Source organism: Impatiens glandulifera, chromosome 5 (genome assembly GCF_907164915.1).
Source record: "Impatiens glandulifera chromosome 5, dImpGla2.1, whole genome shotgun sequence".
Classification (NCBI taxonomy): domain Eukaryota; kingdom Viridiplantae; phylum Streptophyta; class Magnoliopsida; order Ericales; family Balsaminaceae; genus Impatiens; species Impatiens glandulifera.
In genome coordinates, this window is record NC_061866.1 from 43060743 (window position 1) to 43081949 (window position 21207).

General features: G+C 27.0%; 1 protein-coding gene across 1 annotated transcript; it reads left to right on the forward strand.

Annotated features, from left to right (window-relative positions):
- The first annotated feature begins 18087 nt into the window (after positions 1-18087).
- On the forward strand, positions 18088-19500 carry LOC124937513 (FCS-Like Zinc finger 8-like). Its single transcript, XM_047477779.1, has 2 exons — positions 18088-19136; positions 19217-19500. Exons 1-2 carry the CDS (start codon positions 18394-18396, stop codon positions 19344-19346), a joined length of 873 nt encoding a protein of 290 aa, XP_047333735.1. The 5' UTR covers positions 18088-18393; the 3' UTR covers positions 19347-19500.
- Positions 19501-21207: the final 1707 nt, after the last annotated feature.

Genomic DNA, 21207 nt, shown 5'->3' on the forward strand with positions numbered 1-21207 from the left:
TGCTTAACGGAGGGGATGATGTCTTGCAATGGCAGGGCACATCCTATATATAGTCATTTTACCCATAGACTTTAACACTTTTTATAATATATATTTTTCTATTAAATAGATATGTATATATTAGATTTCAATTTAATAATTGACTTTAGATTACTTTAATAGAGGTGGAAGTTTTATTATAAGACGTGCTTACATTGTCCTAATAAAACAGAGATCTCTTATAATGGAAACCGGTTTAATTGTACTTCGTGGGACACAAGTCATCCTCATGGTCCTCTAATTATAGGTATTCTCACTAAAAACCAATATTTTTTTTTAAAAAAATCAAATATTTGTTAAGATTAAACCTAAAACAGAGGTGCAAAGAGTTGTCATTAACTAGGACTAATACTTTTTAACTTATGATAATTTTTTAGTGCATTTTTACTCCATAATCCATAACGTTTTATACACTGAAAAATATCTAACTAATAATATTAATGATGACAATACACGCTACACGCGTCGAAGCATACACGTTATGCTCGCGATGTGACTCGCATTTTTTTTTACCTGTTTAGTTCATTCTAGTACCCTGAGCTAAATATCAAAATTTATAAATTTGTTTTGAAATTTTCATATCACTTTCTTTAAACATGTTAAAGGTGTCATTTTGTTCCTGCTATAGATTTAAAGACCTCACTATTTAATGAGATAACATCTGAACTATCATTTATGAATATAAATAGTACCTTTAAACATGAAAAAGATATAAAAACGGACGATTAAGTCCGATTTAGAGAAAATATCATTCTCCTATAATTATTTTTAAAAAATTGTCATGGCTTACTAATTTTAGATTGAATGTGTGTGTTTCATTTGAAAGATTTATTTTTTTCTCATTAAATTCAGGTTACTTGCAAATTGGACTTCTTTCTTTCTTCCTTCCTTTTTTACAACTAAAAGAATTAGTATTTGGCTTATTCATTGCATAAATAGACTTTTCTTTTAACTTTGATGTGAATTGAAATAAATTAATATGATAAATCATCTATGTTTGGTGTCAAATTAATGTTAAATAGTGCCTAGTCTACTTAAATACTAATTCATGAGTTATTTTTTGTTTTGCATGATGATTTTGTTGTTATTTAATTGGATAAAGAAAAAAAAAGTTATCAAATCTATTTTTATTCTTTTCATTTTGTTTATCTGGTTTAATAGCTTGAATATTATACCTATAGATTATTTAATTTTAACTATTGTATACAAAATGAGAAATGCATGAACGGTAGGATTTTAATTATCTTGTTATTGTCAAAGTATTATTAATTAAAATATATATATTTTAATTATAAATATTTATTATTTAATACCTTTTAGAATTTTAGTTTAAATTTATAATAAAAGGCTAAAATAATTAAAATTATAATCATTTAGAAACTGAAAAAGAAAACCAGGAAACTTCTTAAAAAACTGCTATAATTTAATTCGAAAAATAAATAATTGTAGCGACGCTTATTTTGAATTCACCGGCACTTATTTAAGTGTCGCCGAAACCTACGACGACGCTGCTACTCGCGACGCAAAATAAGTGTCAGTAACATCTTTGGCGATGCTTCCAAGCGCCTGTACATGACTTTTTAAGCGCCACCGAATGTATAAATTATTGTAGTGGAATTTCATCGGCGTCGTTAGGAAACTTTTAACAACTCAATAACTTCGAAGATCTCATATGACAACAACCATCAATTATTCTGAATTTGGACAAAATAGATCTGGAAAAAAGGTACACAAAGGCACAACACACATCTGGCCATTCGTGTAAAAGCCAATAGATTGCTCATCTCAATAAATTGTATCATTGTATCATTGTATCATTGTTTTTGTTCATAATTGAAATTGACACTATGTTGATTTTATATTCCAGTAAAAAATTAATTTATACCAATAAAATAATTTACACACATTTGATCTAGATTACTTTATAAAACTAACAATTTATTCTACTTTGGAGATGCCTATTTTATGAATGACACACTTCCAAATTCCAAGATGCGCGATTAATTGAAATAGAAGAAACTTGCGGTAAGGCATGGAGCCACCTGTAGACTCAATTCATCGCTGTTTAGGCCATTTGAGCTTTTTTTACACCTAAAAACGATTCTTAGGATAACCCAGTTTTACACATTTCATCTCTTTACCCCTTATTTTGTGCGATTTTAAATAATGAAAATTAAAAATAACCAAATACTTTAAGTAGAAACCATTTGTGAATGGGCACAAAAGATATAATACTTCTTACATGCGACTTTACGCAAAGTAATTTATTTCTAACAAAGAAAAACAAAACACGACTTTCAGCCAAAGTTGCCTTTTCGAATGCCTCATAATTCTAATATAATTTTATTTTCTTTCGGTTTTTATTCACCTATTTTCTCATCTATCTTTTGAAGACGAATAACGACGACACTTAGGGTAATGATCTACTTTCATAGATTTTGAAAAGATCTCATTTTGATTACAGATATACCTTATCATTTTGCAATTAATTATCATTATTATGAAAGTTCTCTACTTCCCCTCTCTTTAAGATGGTGTAGCTATCATTTGTGATTAATTTTAAAATCAAACTAAATATTTTTTTACGTTAACATAGTAAAATACGATGAAAATGCTTCTTTTATCCAATTAAAGAATTTAAAAAATTAGTTACTAATTATGGGTTGGGCAACATAACATATTATAATACCCCTCCTCAAGCTCAAGGTGGTAGAGTAGACATTATCTTGATTTTGCTTAATAACATGTAAAAACAACCTGGCAAGAGAGATTTGGTGAAAACATCTACAGTCTTGTGTTCGGTAGACACGTACCGTAATTGTATAGTACTAGCACCAACATGTTGTCGTACAAAGTGGCAATCGATATTGATGTGTTTAGTGAGCTCATGAAACACATCATTCTGAGAAATACGAATAGCACTCCAACTATCACAATGAAGATCAGTGGTTGGCGGTTGAGGATGCCAAGATTAGAGAGAAATTGTCGAATTCATAGAAGCTCAAAAGTAGAATAATAAAGTGCATGGTACTTTGACTCAGCGTTGGAACGAGAAATGACAGTCTATTTATTGCTTCGTCGGGAAACAAGAGAATCCCCCAAGAAAAAACAATAACCATGGATGGAGTGTTAGTTAGTGGGATTGTTTGCCTAATCAGTATCCGAGTAACCAGTAAGTACCAATGATTAATCGGTAGAGAAGTGAAAACCATGTAAGAGAGTGTCCTTATTATAGCGTAGAATATGTAACACATTAAAGTGATGAGATGTACGAGGACTAGTCATGAATTGACTAACGATGTGAACTACATAAACTATGTCAAGGCAATTGATGGTCAGATATATCAGGGATCCCTCTAACTGGTGATAGATCGTGAGGTCCTTAAGAGGGGTGTCATCGAGAAGAGTAAGACGACAATCTGCCTTAAGTGGAGTCAAGACAGTTTTGCTATTAGTCAAGCCTGAGACAAATAGATACCATCTGTTGTGTCGAAAATCTCAAGACCTAGAAAGTAACGCATCTTACTAAGACTCTTCATATCAAAATGTTGATGAAGATAGGTTTGTAAATTAGATATTTCACAGGTATCATCGCTAGAGATTACCATATCATCAACATATAATAATAAAATAATAATCCCAGATGAGTGGCGGATAAAGAATAAAGCGGAGCCATAGGGAGAGGCGGTAAACTCATACAGCATAAGTGATGAGCTAAACTTGGCAAACCAAGCTCGTGGTGCTTGCTTCAGGCCGTAAAGAGCACAACGAAGCTTATATACCTTCCCCAAAATTTCTGAACCCAGTAGCGGACTCATATAAATCTCCTCAAAAAGATGTCGATGAATAAAAACATTCTGTACAACCAACTGGTGAAGAGACCATCGACGAGCAGCATCAATAGTCAAAAGAAAACGAATATAAGTCAAACAACAACGGGAGCAAAAGTCTCTTCATAGTCAATGTCGTACTCCTGTAAGAAACCTTTGGCCACAAGACGAGTTTTGTAGCGCTCAACAGATCCATCAGAATTTGTTTTGATCTTGTAAACCCATTGCAACTAATAGATTTATTGTTAGGTGGTAGATCAATGATATCCCAAGTCCTGGTCTTCTCAAGAGCCTACAATTCTTCAGACATAGCCTCACACCATAATGGATCGTAATTTACCACATGAAAGGTCTTAGTCTCATGGTTAGCTAGAATGGCAGAGAAACAATGGTAATCTTGGAGATGAGGAGGAAGACAACATACCCGGGTAGAATGTCAACTAGTGGCAACAGGGACCTGAAGTACTTGTTCATGAGACATAGGTGAGTCAACTGGGGGTGACGGGGGAGAAGCAACAGTGTCAACAAAATTTTGTGTGAGCTTAAGACCTATAAAAGAAGGAGATGGATCTAAAACAAAAAATGATGAATCAGTCTGAAAAAGAATGGTAAACTTGGACTCATAAGAGAACATTTTTGTTCCCAAAAGATGACATGACGAGAAATACGAATCCGATTTAACACAAAATCCCAACAACGATAGTCTTTATGTTCTACCCCATATCCCTAAAAATAACACAGACGATTCTAAAGATCCAATTTGTTTCGTTCATGCGGGAGAAGGTGAACAAAACTGACACAACCAAATGGTCAAAGAATTAAGTAATCATGTGGCTGACCAAAGAGTTTTTGGTAAGGAGTGGCATCTTGAAGTACAGAATATGGCATTCGGTTGATTGTATAGATAACAGTAAGGGCAGTTTCCTCCCAAAACTGGTCTGAACATGAAGTATAAAGAAGCATGGCACGAATAGTATCTAAAATATGTCTATGTTTACATTCAACCCTACTATTTTGTTGTGAATTGTAAGGACATGAGCGCTGAATAACAGTACCCTGGGAGGAAAATAAATCGAGAAAGGTAAAATCATTGTATTCTAGAACATTGTTAGTACGAAGTGTTTTAATAGGGCATGAGAATTGTGTTTGAATCATTTTTGTAAAAATGAATAAGTATAGGCAAGGTCATAACAATTCTTTAAAAAAATAAATCCAAGTAAACCGTGAATAATCATCAACAAATATCACAAAATATCGATAACCATGAAATGTACCAATAGGGGAGGGCCCCCAAATATCTGAGTGAACTAGTGAAAAAGGTTTATCAGTAATAAAATGATTATTAAAGAAAGAAAGTGTTGATTGTTTTCCAAGTTTACAATGCACACAATCAAATAACTCAAATTGAATAGGACCCAAAAACCTTTAACAGCGAGAGATCGAAGTTTATTTGATGAAGCATGCCTGAGTTTAAGATGTCAATAATAAATGGAGGAAGGAAAAATATAGCAGAAATGGAAAGAAAATGCTAAAGGAAACAAAGCTCCAACAAGCGACCCGTCTTGCACCTTGTCCAAATAATCAGACCCGTCTATGAATCCTAAACTTGTACACTAAAAGATGTAAAAGCAACACTAAGTTCCTAGTTAACCAACTGACCAATAGAAACAAAGTTTAATATTAAATGGGAAATGTAGTAGATATTTTAGAGAGATAGTGAAGTGGCATGACCAGTATGTGTGATGTGCATAATTGCACCATTTGTAGTGTGAATAGGAGATGAGGTGGTGAGAGGTTTTAGGGAATGCAACAGATTAATGTTAAAGGTCATATGGTTACAACAAGTAAAGTTTATGAACCATTGTTGATTACCTAATGTGGTGGCTAATGAAGGATTAACAGATAAAACATGAGTGAGTAGTTTATGAATATCTATAAGGGTGGAAGTAGTGGACTGAGGTGGTTGTAAATCATTTGTGGTGGCGGCTATGGTGGAGGAAGAGCCATCTGAAGAAGATGTATGACCCAATTATGGGCATTTCTGAAGGACGCGACCCTTTTGGTGGCAATAACGACACTCAATGTTGGGGCAATGAGTGTACACATGATCAGCCTCCGGACAACAACGATATCAAGCAGACTTATCTGATCGAGTATCTTTTTGAGCATTCTTACGAGGAAACACGTGTAGAGAAGATGAAACATCCATAACAAAATCAGTAGTAGAATATCAAAGCATGAAAAGACGAGTAGTCTCAAAAGAATATCATTCATAGCTATGTCTAACGAAGGTAGTGGATGACGATGGAGCAATGATCCACGAACAGACTCGTACTTAGGGCCAAGCTTCATCAGTAGTTGAATGACCGTAAAGTGTTTTTTATTGATGTTGGCCTCATCAATGTGATCCTAGAGTGACTGGATAGTAGAGAATAAATCGTCTATGGATTGTCTTGGCTCATGCTTTAGTGCATTTAACAAACTCAACAACTGATAGTGGTGCATTCCTCCGGTAGCTTATAATTGATCTTTTAGATAATCTCGGTCCATCTTGGAGGTATCCATTCACCGAAGCTGGATCCGGATATTCCAAGATGACGTATTTTGAATCTAGATAAGAATAGTATGATTCTTACTATCCCAAACATCAATAGCTACACAATAATCGTAAATTCTTTTGTACAGTGAAGTCACCAATGACATATCGCCATAGTTTCTTACCAATTAAAAAAACTCTTCATAGATTCGGACCACAAATCATAGTTGTCTCCTAACAACATAATTATTGTAATATCAGATGCCTCCACACGATCCATATTGAGTGACATAAAGGAAGAATCCAAGGTAGGAAAAATAATCAGCCAAAAAATTATATTAAAAGATTCAGTAAAGAACTCAGACTGCTCAGCGAATCAGAAAGTAGTAGATGATTCAGAAAATCAAATTAGATCTGAAAATAAATAAATAAAAATAGTTGAAATCAAAATCTGACCGTACATGTGCGTCGATGATCGAAGTTGAACTGGATTGCGGCAGATGACAACAAGATCTTATGACAGCGGCTCTGATACCATGTCAGAAATATTTTTAGATTTGTATAAAATTGATATGATAGTACATGGTTATGACATATATATATATATATATAAGGTTTATCTTAGCGCCTAAGTTAAGGCAATCTCTAGATGAACTGCAACTTCTAGATAGGTTGGGTCACCTAATATATTCAAACAAAAGCCAACTTGGAATATGAAAAATAGCTTCCCTATAACTAACTAGTAGAAAGTCGTGACTCGTGTCATTTCAATATAAAATTGCCCTCCCAAATTAATTATAAATAGTCTTATGATAATTAGTAACATATTATTAGAAATAGTCACACTAGTTTCATTTTCATTCATGGACTCTTCAATAATCACACCTCCAGCCATTTGAGGCCTCCAACGTCGACGACTTCTACCCATGGGCCGGTGACGACTGGTTGACTCGGTACTTAAAGTGGGACTCCATCACCTCGATAATGCATCAGGTATCTTCAAGAGATTGACATTCCTCATCCTTGGCGTAGGCCAATTTGTCTCAATTATCGATCTTTTGGTTACATTTCTATTAAACCATTACCTGGAGAAGGACCAATACAAAGCCCGCAATGGCGTTGAAGAAGGCTATCATCATGGCTGCCAAGTAGTTTAACCATGTGGTTAGAATCGAGGCCGAGAAAGGAAATAAAGGGTCTCAAAGAGTGCTCGAAAAAGTTGGTATCCAAAGGAAGGGTTTTTTTAGGAAGTATGCATTTAACAAGGGTCAAATAAGAGTCATGTTTATTTATAGTTTCTTATCTACTGATGAGATTGTTGTATGATTATTTTATTGTTAATTTGAACACATATTTATATTAAATCTTTGTGATGTATTTGTTTTATGGTTTTAGGTTAAAATAATTTGACATATAAAAATGATCAACTGAGTATTGTTTGTGCGTCTACATATTTCATAAAAGTTTTATTTTCATCTATTTAGACATTATTAGAGTTTTGTCGTCGTTATTCAAAATCTCGGACAATCTTAATAGGGGTATAATTGGTCTACTAAGGTTTGAAATGAAATGAGTTGTTTGGATATGAAACCAATTAAACAAATAGATAGTTAACTCCAAATTTTTGATTTTAACATACTCTTAGGGAGAAACTAGAGATTTGGTCTGCGGAATAGTAACAAAAAATTTAGTAAATTGTTACTAGATGAAAAACATGAGCAAACAAACTACCATGCAAACTTTCCTATTAACATCAAAGAATTTAATAAGATACATTTACCCTTAGAAAGTATTTTAAATTGGCTAAATTAAACTTCTGCTAAATTATATGAACCCTAAGATAATTCAGCTCATTAATTATAGAAGAATTTTGATCATTTCCTTATTCACAACTTATGGGTCACAGGCCCAATAATCATCCACATTTTTCATCCAAATAATTTAGCATGATAATATTTTGAGTGTGCAATAATTGAAGGGCTTGTTTGATGTAGTTTTATTTCTATATTGAGTTTGAAATTATTTCATGGAGAAGACAGACACTACATTTATTATAATGAGTTTTACTTTAACCTAGGTTCTAAATAGTTTTTTAGTTTTTGATTTGATTAATTTGATAAAATTAATAATATAATTTAATTTTTAGATAAATTATTTCACCGTGCATCACTTCTTTTTATTAATTAAAATGAAAAACACTTATTTTATTCTTTAATATTTTAAAATATTATTCTTTTTTAAGAAATTCAAATAAAACAATTTTTTTAGGAGCTACATCAAAACAAACAAAATCTAGCCATTAATTGATTTATTATATAATATTATATATATATATTAGGGTTGCAAATGAGTCAATCCGCTCGTGAGTTGCTTGCGAGCCGCTCGGTCAAAGCTCGATTTGAGCTTGACTTTGATCAAGTTCGAGCCGACTCGTTTAATATTTGAGTCGAATTCGAGCTCATATAATGCTTGCTCGAAGGTTTGTCAAGCTTTTTCGAGCCTTATAATATATAATATTTTATTTATTTATTTATTTATTTAATATTAATACTTAAAATTAAAACAATATTTTTTTCTTTTATCTCTCTTATTAAAGCCCATATAGAAGTTCCACAATCTATATTTTTATATTATATTATCCTAAATTATACCCTAATTTTTATTCTATCAATCTTATGCCTCTTTATTTCCTTTTCTTTTCTTTCGTTCATTTCTTCTTCTTCTTTCTTCACCATTTCTTCTTCTTCCGTTTTCACCATTTTTTACTATTTTTTCATTCATTCATAACATCATTTCTTTCACTCATTCATAATAGGAGGTTGATTCATTTTTTTATGTTATCTCGCATTTACACTATTTCTCTGATTCATTCACAAGAGGCTTACAGGTAAATTAAAATCGTTTTCATTTCTACTATAACTATTGCTTAGATAACTTTAATTTCTTTTTGTATTATGATAAACTTATACTTATATAGATAGTTCATCGACGAATATAGAAAAAAATCTATTATATATATTCATTAACAAAATAGCGTCAAGATAAATATATAAAAACAATATTATATATAATGATTTTTAATTTATATTAGGGTTGGATTGATAATAGAAAAAAGGCTTAATTAATATTAGGAATATAATAATTAGTATATTGTATTATATATTAAAAGACATAAAAAGAAGTTAATATATTATTTATAATAAAATTATATTATATATAATATGAAAAGAAATAAAAAAAATAATATATTATATATAATAAAAGATAAAGAAAAATGTTAGTATATATTTTATATATAATATGAAGAGATAAAAAAAGTTAATATATATATTATATATAATATGTTAAGAGAAAAAAATGAATTTATAAGATTAATAATATATTATAATATATAAAAAAAAAATTGTTATAAATAAGTTAATAGATTCTTGTTAATTCAAATATATATAATAATATTTAATAGAAAACAGGTAGAATTTCTTTTGTCGATATCTAGCTCTCTTTAATTAAGTTAAATTTTAGTTATTTGTTTTAACATTTATTTTTATATTAATTATTTTTAAGCTTAAATATTTTATATTATTAAATGCAGGTAGAGTTGTATGTGTGTTATGCTTGAAGAACCTGACTTAAAAAAGATTAATATATTGAATGTTCAAAAAATTTATATAATTTTGTACTTTGATTTTGGAATTTTATGTTTTAGAATTTTGATTAGTAATGGTGGTTTAATATTTTTGAACTATCATGTTTTTAAAATTTTGAATAGTTAGGATTATTTCATATTTTATTTTGAAATATCATGTTTTAAATGTTGTATATGTATGAAAGATTGATATTTTCATTTTGAAAATAGATTTTTGTTTGAGTTTAAGCTCGAGTTTGAAAATTTTATTTTATTTCAAATTTTTCGAGTCGAGTCGAGCCGAGCTTATAGATAAATAGTCGAGTCGAGTTCGAGCTCAAATTTATAAACTCGTTCGAGTCGAGCTAATAAAAACTAAGTCGAGTCGAGCTCGAGCTCAAGTAGGTTCGAACTCGACTCGGCTCATTTGCAGCACTCAATATAGTTTATTACCTCATTGTATGTTCGATTTTATTTATTAACAACCTTTTATTTTATTTTTTTGTTATCATTAATGAGTTTGAAAATTTATTTGATTGTTTTATATGTAATTAGATAGGTAAGGTGTTTTAAACAATTGTGTTGTATGTGGTATATTCTCATATTCTATTTCCCAAAATATAATTGTCGCTGACGGTTTGTTTATTCATATTTTAGAAAATTAGGTAAGATATTAAGTCCTTGAGGGACGTTTTGGTTCCCGCTTAAACTCAAAACGCTTCTAGATGAAATCGAATCGGTGACATTGTGGTCTCTTAATTTTATCACTCGACTTCATTGGTGGGGTTTGGACGTTTTTATAGCTATTAAGTTTATATTCTTTTTTTCCCTTATTTTTACTTTGAAATTAATGTTGTTTCCTTATTATAATGACATGTTTTTTAGTCATTTCGGCTATTTATTTTTCTATTTATTTATATTTGTTTTTTAAATGTCAAATAACTTACCGTTTCATCTTATATCTTTCCTTAATTACACAATTAAACTTATCAACTAAAATATTAAAATGTTATTTGATTTTTAAAAATAATTATATATTTATACTTTTTTATCTAAATAGCTTAAATAATTCATTTTTTTATAAAACAAATGTAAAGCTTATTTCAAATTTGGGTTTTTCTAAAATTAGTAATAATTTTGAAAAGGTGAAATATATAATAATAAAATAAAATTAATAATTTAAAATATATAATATTTTGATATTTTAGTTAATAAATAATGTAAAAGATAAAAGAGATCAAATTAATGCTAGATTAAAATGAATTATTTAAATAAATCAAACTAAACCCCTAAAGTTATTTGAATTAGATATACTTTTATTTATTTATTGCCAAGAAATTAGACCTAATTTTATTTTGCAATGATTGTCCGAACACAAAACCATTGATGAGAAGACTAAAAAAGTAATTCCACAGTTTACAAGCCAATCCTAAAAAAGCTGCACCATTAAAAAGGGAAGAGCTTTGGGGCATTATTTTGTCCTTAAAAAGTAACTCATCTTTAGGTCATGTGCCTCACAATTACATTTACTATTACCTCTCTTTCTCCCCCACATCCTCTTTTTACCAACAAAGTAAACAATAATAATAACAAAATAACTGAAAAAGAATATCACTTAAGTATAACCTAACACCATAAATATAATCAAAATCATCTTAAGAATTAAAATAAGTCTTTATTAATGATCATTTGACAGACCCATGCTTAAATAATAAGAGTCTAAAAGTAAAAGACAAGAAATAGTGAGCCACTGTCCTTGGCCTACTAATTTAATTATGTACTTTTTGTCAAAGGCAATTAATTCATGCAATTGTGGGCCAATGGAGATGACCTTTTTATCTTCTTATACACTCTTCTTCTTTTTATGCCAATAAAAAAAAACTTGATTAATTTTAAATCAAATAAAAATAAATAGATGGTTTTAATTATTAACTATAATTAATATTTCCAACTTAATATATCAAAATTTATAATTTCATTCTTACTTAAAAACATTATAAATCATGACAAAAAAAAATATTCATATTTACATTATTAATGTAACAAAAGCTCACAATGATGAAAGACTCAATCATGACAAGAAAAAAATATTAAAAGCATATTAAATAGGATTGGAATCTGTGAAAGCTAATGACCCTTTTATCCTCATTTTCCTAAAAAAAATTGTTCTCAATAATATTGAACTTTTTGTCATTATTTCTCTAAGAGTATCGAGCACTCTTATTTTGTTAAATCAATATTCCACCTCAGCAGAAAGCGGACACAAGTTATACTTGGGCAAAATACTCCAATGCTTCTGTCCGCTCTCTTATTTAAATAATTTAAATGTCAATTTTATTTATACTATTTTAAATAAATAACTAATTTATACTATTATAACTAATATTCTTATATTATAGGAAAATTTGATAATTTAAACTCTTTGTTAATATAATTAATAAAAAAATATATTAATTTATTTAAAATATATAATTATTAATTAAATATATAAATTTAAAAATTTAAACCTTTAAAACGTGTTAATATAATTAATAAAAAAATATATTAATTTATTTAAAATATATAATTATTAATTAAATATATAAGGTAATATTCCTATATTATATATATTATAAGAAAATTTGAGAATTTCACCCTTAAAACATGTTAATGTAATTATAACTTAAAATATTTTTATAATTTAAAATATATTATAATATTTTTATAATTAAATATATAATTAATATTCTATATAATATATAATTCTAAAATTTTAGAATATATATTTATTTAATATTATTATAATGTTACTTAAAAATAGTAGAAAAAAATAGAATAATTAAATATATAACTAATATTCCTATATGATAGAGTATATTATATTATATAATAATGAAAATGTCAGAGGTGGGCATGACCGGCATAGAGGGCACTGCCCTCCTTTTGCTTTTACCTACCGTGCAAAAAATGAAAAAAAACAATGACCTGCCCTTTGTCCGATGCTGGCGATGCTCTAAGGCATTGTTATCTCAAGATTTTTATTTTAATATTTAGTAAATTAATTTTTCAATCAATTAGTTCTCACTAATTACATCACTAATTTCATTAATCAAAATATTAAAATACCTTCTAATTTAAATTATTATTTTATATTTTAATTATATATATATCAATACTCTTTTTACCAAAAATAATTATTACCTCCTCAAAAAGAATTATCACCCATCATTTAATTTTTCTCTCTCTTGATTTTAAAAAAAATCTATAACCGGATAAGGTCTAAATTAATAAAAACCTATTTGATCTTAATTTTATTTGATAAAAATAAAAGTAAGTTATTTGGATGAAATTATTAAAATATTTTTTTATATTTAAATTTCATAAACATAATTTAAATAGATAAATTTAGTAAGGTAATTGATGAATTAAAAATTTGATAATTAAAAATAAAAGGGTATATATGTAAAAAGAGGTTTTAGAGATTAATCTCAAAATATTTACCATTTATTCTTACATTTTATTATCAATAATATTATTTCAATTATTTATATTTTAAAAAAATATTTGTTTTTATTACATATATAATTTCTTTTGAAAAATATTGTTGGATGATAGATTGTTTAGATTTTTAATTAGTTGATTTACTAAAATATATTTTTATATTTAAAACTTGAATTTTTTAAAAATATAATAAACATATTTTAATTGATAAAATGATTGTTAAAATTGTATTAACTCATATTAAACCACTTTTAAAATGAATAAAATTATTTGGAAAAAAACATTATTTTGTGGACAAGATCACATCTTCCATTCAAGTATTTTATTTATTTATTTACTTTTAAATATATAAATAAAAAGGTTAAGATTAAAATTTTATATGGAACCTATATAGTAATTTGCTTAACATATCAAATTTGTTTGTGTACAAATTCCTTTCAAATTAAGCTAAAAAAATAAATTAAAACCATAATTAAGAATTATTCCATTCACTCTCTTATATTATTCAATTTATTAATTAATATATTAAAATATTCTCTATTATATATATATAATTTATTCTATATTAATATCTTTTAAATTTTTATATAAAAAGAAAAACACACAAACTCAAAATTAATCATAATCTATAAAATTAAACTCATGGGTATTTGAATTATCTTGATTAGTTTGTCATTTGTATTATAAAATCAAAATTGCAGTGTACCAAAAAATTTAATACAAATTTTATCATTTACAATTAAGTTGATTTGATTTATTTGTTAAACATTTTTTTATGAATAATTTTTTTATGAACTTTATAAGATATAGATCATTTATATTGATATCTTGTTGTGTGTTTGATATATAATTTTTTTATGAATTTTATAAGGTACTATATTGATATCTTGTTATGTGTTTGATATATATATGTATATGTATATATATATATATATGTATATATATATATGTATATATATATATATATATATATATATATATATATATATATATATATATATATATATATTTCAAATGCTTAACCTTCTTGTGGTGTGTTTGATATATATTTCATAGCTTAATCCTTCAATTTATTTTTAATTTATTCACAATTATTTATTCATTTAATTTGCATAGAGGAAATAGAAAGAAATTTTCAAACCATCATAAAAGAGTATAATTTCCTCCTTGTGGAAGAAGACTCTTTGAAAAGCAATTATTTGATTTTTTTTGCAAGTGCAATTATTTGAATTGGGACATTCTTGAACTTCAATCTTTGCACTTACCTTTTTCTTTTTTTCAATTGTTTATGTTAAATCCAACAATAGTCAAATTTTACTTATCAAATTTATTATTAATCATATTATTTAATTCATTAATTAAATATTTATGTTTCTTTTAATATTTTTATTTATTAAAAAATATTAATTTATCATTACATATTAATATCATTTAAGTAATTTTTTTAAAAAAAAAAAAACTTATCTCTGTAATGGTATGACCTACGAACAATTTTTTTTTAAAATAAATCAAGGTTTATTTAAATAAACTCCTATCAAACAACCTGAATGCATTGTTTGGTATTAATTGTTTTGAATAATTTATAATTATTTAAAAAATATTGATTGATGGTGTTTATTTGAGAAGGATATTACAATATAATTATAAATTAAAAAAGAAATTGAATGTATTTTAATACTTTAATTAATAGAGTGAGTACTTTGATAGATGATATAGATTTTATTTTTAATAATTCAATCTAACCAATAAGGCCACTGTTTGATTGTATTCTCTCATTTGGTTTATATCACTGATTGGTTTGGGTTATAAATTGTCAATATGTGGGCCCATATTTTTGTTTATACAAATGAAAGGGTATACTAGTAACTAGTTGATAATCAAGTTTGTATAATTTATATTTGAGTATTTAAAGTTTGTATAATAATTTAACAAATTTTGATGAACACATAATAAATTATTCATGATTTAGTTTTAGTTTGATTCAACTTTTAATTTTAATTAGAATAATGAGAAACAGCACAAAACATGTTTGGGGTACTTATAAGTGAATATTTATGTGAAAATTAACTCCAAACATTGTTCAAATATTTATGTGAAAATTAACTCCAAACATTGTTCAATTACTCGATAAAAAAAACTCTTAATTTGTTGTCGAGAAAATAATAAGCACGAACATGAGGACTAAAACAATATCACCAACAAAATTGAAGATTATATAAATAAACTAGTAACAAGTAAATTTTGTATTCGATTCTTATTAAGATAATTAAAGTAAATAACTTTTTAAATTAAAAAATTAATTATGTATATACTTGGTCGGTTTTTAAGTCATCAACTATGATAATTTCGTTTAACATATTTGAAAATATAAATTTAAAATTAGAGTTGGGTTTGTAAGTAAGAAATATAAAAAAAAAATATTTACAAACATTTTTTTGGTCAAATTAAATAGTTTATCTAAATATTAATTTAAAAAAAATATTTTAATTATATATTACTTATAAACATAGCTTCATCTCCTCATATTGATAGTGATATATTAATTTATTAATTTTAATATAAAAATATCGATTACCTATATAATGGAGGTAGACCCCCACAAAACTTTCTCCAGCTAACAAGAGACAAGTTTGCTTTTCCAAATGCAATTTATAAATTTAATTTAAAAAATGAGCAAAATCATTGAGCATCATATATTTATTCCAAAGTTAAATATGATTTATATTTGTTTTACAACTTTGATGTATACTTTTTTACTATGCATATTTTTTTTTAATATTTTTTTTATAGTGGTTCCAAATTCTATGATGTGTAACTTGCAACAATACCTTATATTTCATTTAAAACATTTTTATAATTTTTTTTTTTGTCTGTTTAATTAACTATTTTTTTTAAACAAATAAATTATTTTGAGAAAAGAAAATAATGTGAGATTTGAAAGACTTTCAAGAATATTACTTGTGTTGTAATAATATTAAGTGTCGTTATAGAAGAAATGAAGTTGAGAACGAAAATAAAGTCAAGAATCTGACGTGCCGTGTCATATCACTTGGGCATTAAAGAGAAATAAAAAAATTATAATAAATTTTCTTTTTAAAATGGCTATGTTCGTGACAAAAAAATCAAACATGGTCATTTTTTAATTTATTATAATATATTTAGATAATTTTTTTTTCATTTATCTCATTCACATGTGACCGTCTACATAAAATTTCATAGCATTGATTTCGTTATATTTTTGTTACCTAAATTATTTCTCTATTAATAATTATTATTATTATATTTTCTTGATATATTTATGTAGAAAAAAAATATGATTTTTTAGGCTATGCAATAGTTATATCTACAACAATCCAATAAAATAAAATTAATAATAAATATATATATATATATATATATATATATATATATATATATATATATATATATATATATATATATATATATATATATATATATATATATATATATATATATATATATAATAGATGATGTTGAAGTGGTCCTGCACAATTTCAGTACAGTAGACCCACTTCGAAAACTACTTAGATGAATTTTTTATTTTTTATTTTAATATGTTATACTATGAAACATTTATTAAACTTTCAAAAAAGAAAATTGTAATACCAAATAATAAGTAATAAAGTATTAAGAATGACGTTACATAAACAAAATAACATACATTGTATAATGTTACAGATCCAATAAATTGCATTCTCTTTGTGTAAATTGAATGGATATGCTTTTATTTGAAAGAAGAAGAATTCCATTCTTCCTATTAACATTCTCAATAACATTTTTTTATTTAAAGTTTATTTTTTAAAGTAAATATTTCACCTTCATAATTTCTATTTCAATTCAAAACATAATTTATTTTCTCTAATAAGTTTACAATTTATGTCATAATTTTTATCTTGAGTTAAGTAGTTTTATATAATTGATAATCAAAACATATTCAAGAACATTTGTTTTAATTAAAATTTATTTATTTTTAAATAAATAATCATCTACATAATTTCTATTTCAACTTAAAACATAATTTATTTTTTGAAATAAACTTCCATTAATATATCATAACCTAAAGAATAATAATCAAACACTTTTAATATAAAAAATCTTTATTTATATTCTTTTTCCTTTTAAAATATGTACTTTACAGGTTATATTAGGTGTTCTAGGTGAACCATTAATTTTAATGTCAAATAATTTTTTTAAATAATAAAAAATGTTAATAATTTATTTTTGTTTGGTGGTTAGATTTATACATGTTTCATTATTTGCCTAATAATTAAGATATTATTTTTTTCAAATAAAATTGTGGCTGATTTAATTGGAATAAGCTAAATATTAAATATATTTGCTGCAAAATATATAAATAAATAAACAAAAGAGCTGAAAGACATTTGATCACAACCATTATTTCCCTTCTTCCATGGTCCAATACTTCAATAATTTGTATTATATAAAGCCAGTCTGAAAATTTGATTTAATTTAAATTGATATATAAATTTCTCCTTATAATAATTAATTTTATAAATTATTTTAAAAAACAAATGTGTGTTCTTATATTCGCATGCACTGAGTTCTTTATGTGTTGCAGTAGAGAGAGAAAACAAATACAGAGTAAAAACTTTCAGGCCAAAAAACGCCATGAAAGAACTGCCATTTCAGGACAGGTTATGAATTATTATGATCATACTGTTGTTCTTCAATCCATGATCCATCCATAACCCACTGATTCCTATGCATCTACTCTCTCTTTCTCATCATATCCATCACTTGTTTTCTTTGATTTCTTTAAATTATAGTTCCAATCATAGATGATCCAAGAACAAAAAGAGAGTCTTTCTTCAACCTTTTTGTTTGCATCTCTGTAAGCTCTAATGGCGGAATATGGAAGTTCACCAAGAGAAACACACAGAAAACTCAATTCATCTTCAATCTTTCTTTCCCCTAGATTATTCTCTGGTTTTACATCGAAAGGGATCTCAGATTCTGAATCTCTATTAAGCCCTACTTCAATTCTCGACACCAAATCAATCTCTGCTTTCAGAAACCCATTTTGGTCCGATTCAAAACCCATTAAACCCAAACCAAGATCCAACTGGGATAAATTGGAGGATTCCATAGGGCTTGGTCTCGCCATTGTTGATACTCTCAAAGACGATAAATCAACTCCAAATTTCTCCAAACCCGACAACAGAATGGTTCTTTTTGGATCTCAACTCAAGATCCAGATTCCCCCTCTTTATTCCCCCTCTGTTTTTCAATCCCCGACCGATTTCGGCATCAAGACGAGAAACACCCAACTGGGTCCGAAGTCTCCGTCGGCGGCAACAACGAGGAGATCTGGTTCTAGGTCGCCGCCGGCAAACCTGTCAGCGAGTGAAATGGAGTTATCTGAGGATTATACACGGGTAATCTCGTACGGGCCTAATCCTAAAACAACCCATATTTTTGATGATTGTATTGTTGAGACTGAGAGTTGCTGCGGTGAGGTTGTGGGTTTTCCGGCTGCTGGAAAGCCGGTGATGATGAACATGAGTTGTTCATCGGAGAGCTTTTTGAGTTTCTGTTACTCTTGCAAGAAGAGTCTTGGACATGGAAAGGACATTTATATGTACAGGTAATTGATTAAGATTCTTTCTTGTTAATTTGTTTTTGAAAAAAAGAACTTATTTTGTTATCATCTATGGTGATTTGCAGAGGTGAGAAAGCTTTTTGCAGCTGTGAATGCCGGTTCAAGGAGATGATGCTAGAGGAAGAAGAGGTTAATGATGATGAACAGAAGAAGAAGAAGGTGAATCTGGAGGTTGATGATCATCTGTTTTGGTGATTGATTTTTGTATTTTAATGTTATTAAGTAAATAATTGAAGAACACTAATCAAGCAGATCATTAGATTCCTTCCCACTTATTGTTTTCTTTCTTTTTCTTGTGTTGTGTCCATATCAAAGCTTTTGGTGATAATAACAATGCCAATTTTCATGTCATTTTTCTTTTTATTAAAATTATATTTTAGACTTACTTCTCATTAGAATTCAATCATTTTTTTTTTCACACTAATACAGTGCATATGTATGTGTTTTATAAAAAATAAAAAATAAGTTTCAATTATCACTTAAAACTTTCAAATGTTATTGTAGATCCCTAGTTCGATTCTCACTTATAACGTTTTAAACTAAAATGATTTTTGAAAAGACCAAAAATTATAAGTTTAATTTTTATTTAAAACATTTTAAATTGTAGTGGGTGTCATTATTGTGAGAGTAATATTAGTATCTTCATTCTAAAAAACAATAGTCTATTGTTAATCATAAAATTTATATAAATATAATGATGCTTAATTTTTAAAGTGTCTGGATTGCCGAATCAAGAACTGTGATTAATTTGGATATAAATGTGAGAGTAAATGGGTACTTGAGTCGGATTGTGGTTGACATGCCCATAAATTTAAAACGGTTAAAAATAAAATAAAAAATGTTATATGTATGTTTCGAATTTGCAACATACCAAAACAAGTACAACCATTTAATCAACTAGGTTAATAACACTTTATATTTTAAATTCAACATCAAATTAAATGAACGCGGGATATTTTAACAATATAAGTTCAATTTTTTAACTAACTAATCTATATATAATTATATATATAATGATGTTTAATTTTTAAAGTGTCCGGATTGTCGGGACATAAGAGTTGTGGTTAATTTGAATATATATGTGAGAGTAAATGAATACTTGGATCGGATTGTGGGTTGACTCGCCCATAAATTTAAAATGGTTAAAAATAAAATTAAAAATGATATTTATGTTTCGAACTTGCAAAATAACAAAACAAGTACAACCCTTTAACCAATAAGGCTAATAACACTTTATATTTTAAATTCAACACCAAATTAGATGAACGCGGGACATTTTAACAATATAAGTTCAACTTTTTAACTAATTAACATATATATATATATATATAATGATGCTTAATTATTAAAGTGTCCAGATTGTCGGGTCGAGAGCTGTGATTAATTTGGATATATATGTGAGAGTAAATGGATACTTGGGTTGGATTGTGGGTTAACCCGCCAATAAACTTAAAACGGTTAAAAATAAAATTAAAAATGCTATATATATATATATATGTTTCGAACTTTCAACTTAACAAAAACAAGTACAACTCTTTAATCAACTAGGTTAATAACATTTTATATTTTAAATTCAGATGAACGTGAGACATTTTAACAATATAAGTTTAACATTTTAACTAACTAATATATATATAATTATATATATAATGATGCTTAATTTTTAAAGTGTCTGGATTGTCGGATCGAGAACTGTGGTTAATTTGGATATATATGTGAGAGTAAACTGATACTTGGGTCGGATTGCAAGTTGACCCGTCCATAAATTTAAAACGGTTAAAATTAAAATTAAAAATGTTATATATATGTTTCGAACTTGCAACCTAACAAAACAAATACAACCCTTTAACCAATTAGGCTAATAACATTTTATATTTAAATTCAATACCAAATTATACGAACGCGTGATATTTTAACAATATAAGTTCAACTTTTTAACTAACTAACTAATTTATATATATATATATATATATATATATATATATATATATATAATGATGTTTAATTTTTAAAGTGTCTAGATTGTCGGGTCGAAAGCTGTGGTTAATTTGGATAT

What these genes read in the sequence shown, in the direction of transcription:
- LOC124937513 (XM_047477779.1), top strand. Translation starts at nt 18,394, where the DNA reads ATGGCGGAATATGGAAGTTCACCAAGAGAAACACACAGAAAACTCAAT. An exon ending in AAGGACATTTATATGTACAG is followed by an intron (nt 19,137 to 19,216) that starts GTAATTGATTAA and finishes GGTGATTTGCAG; the next exon opens with AGGTGAGAAAGCTTTTTGCA.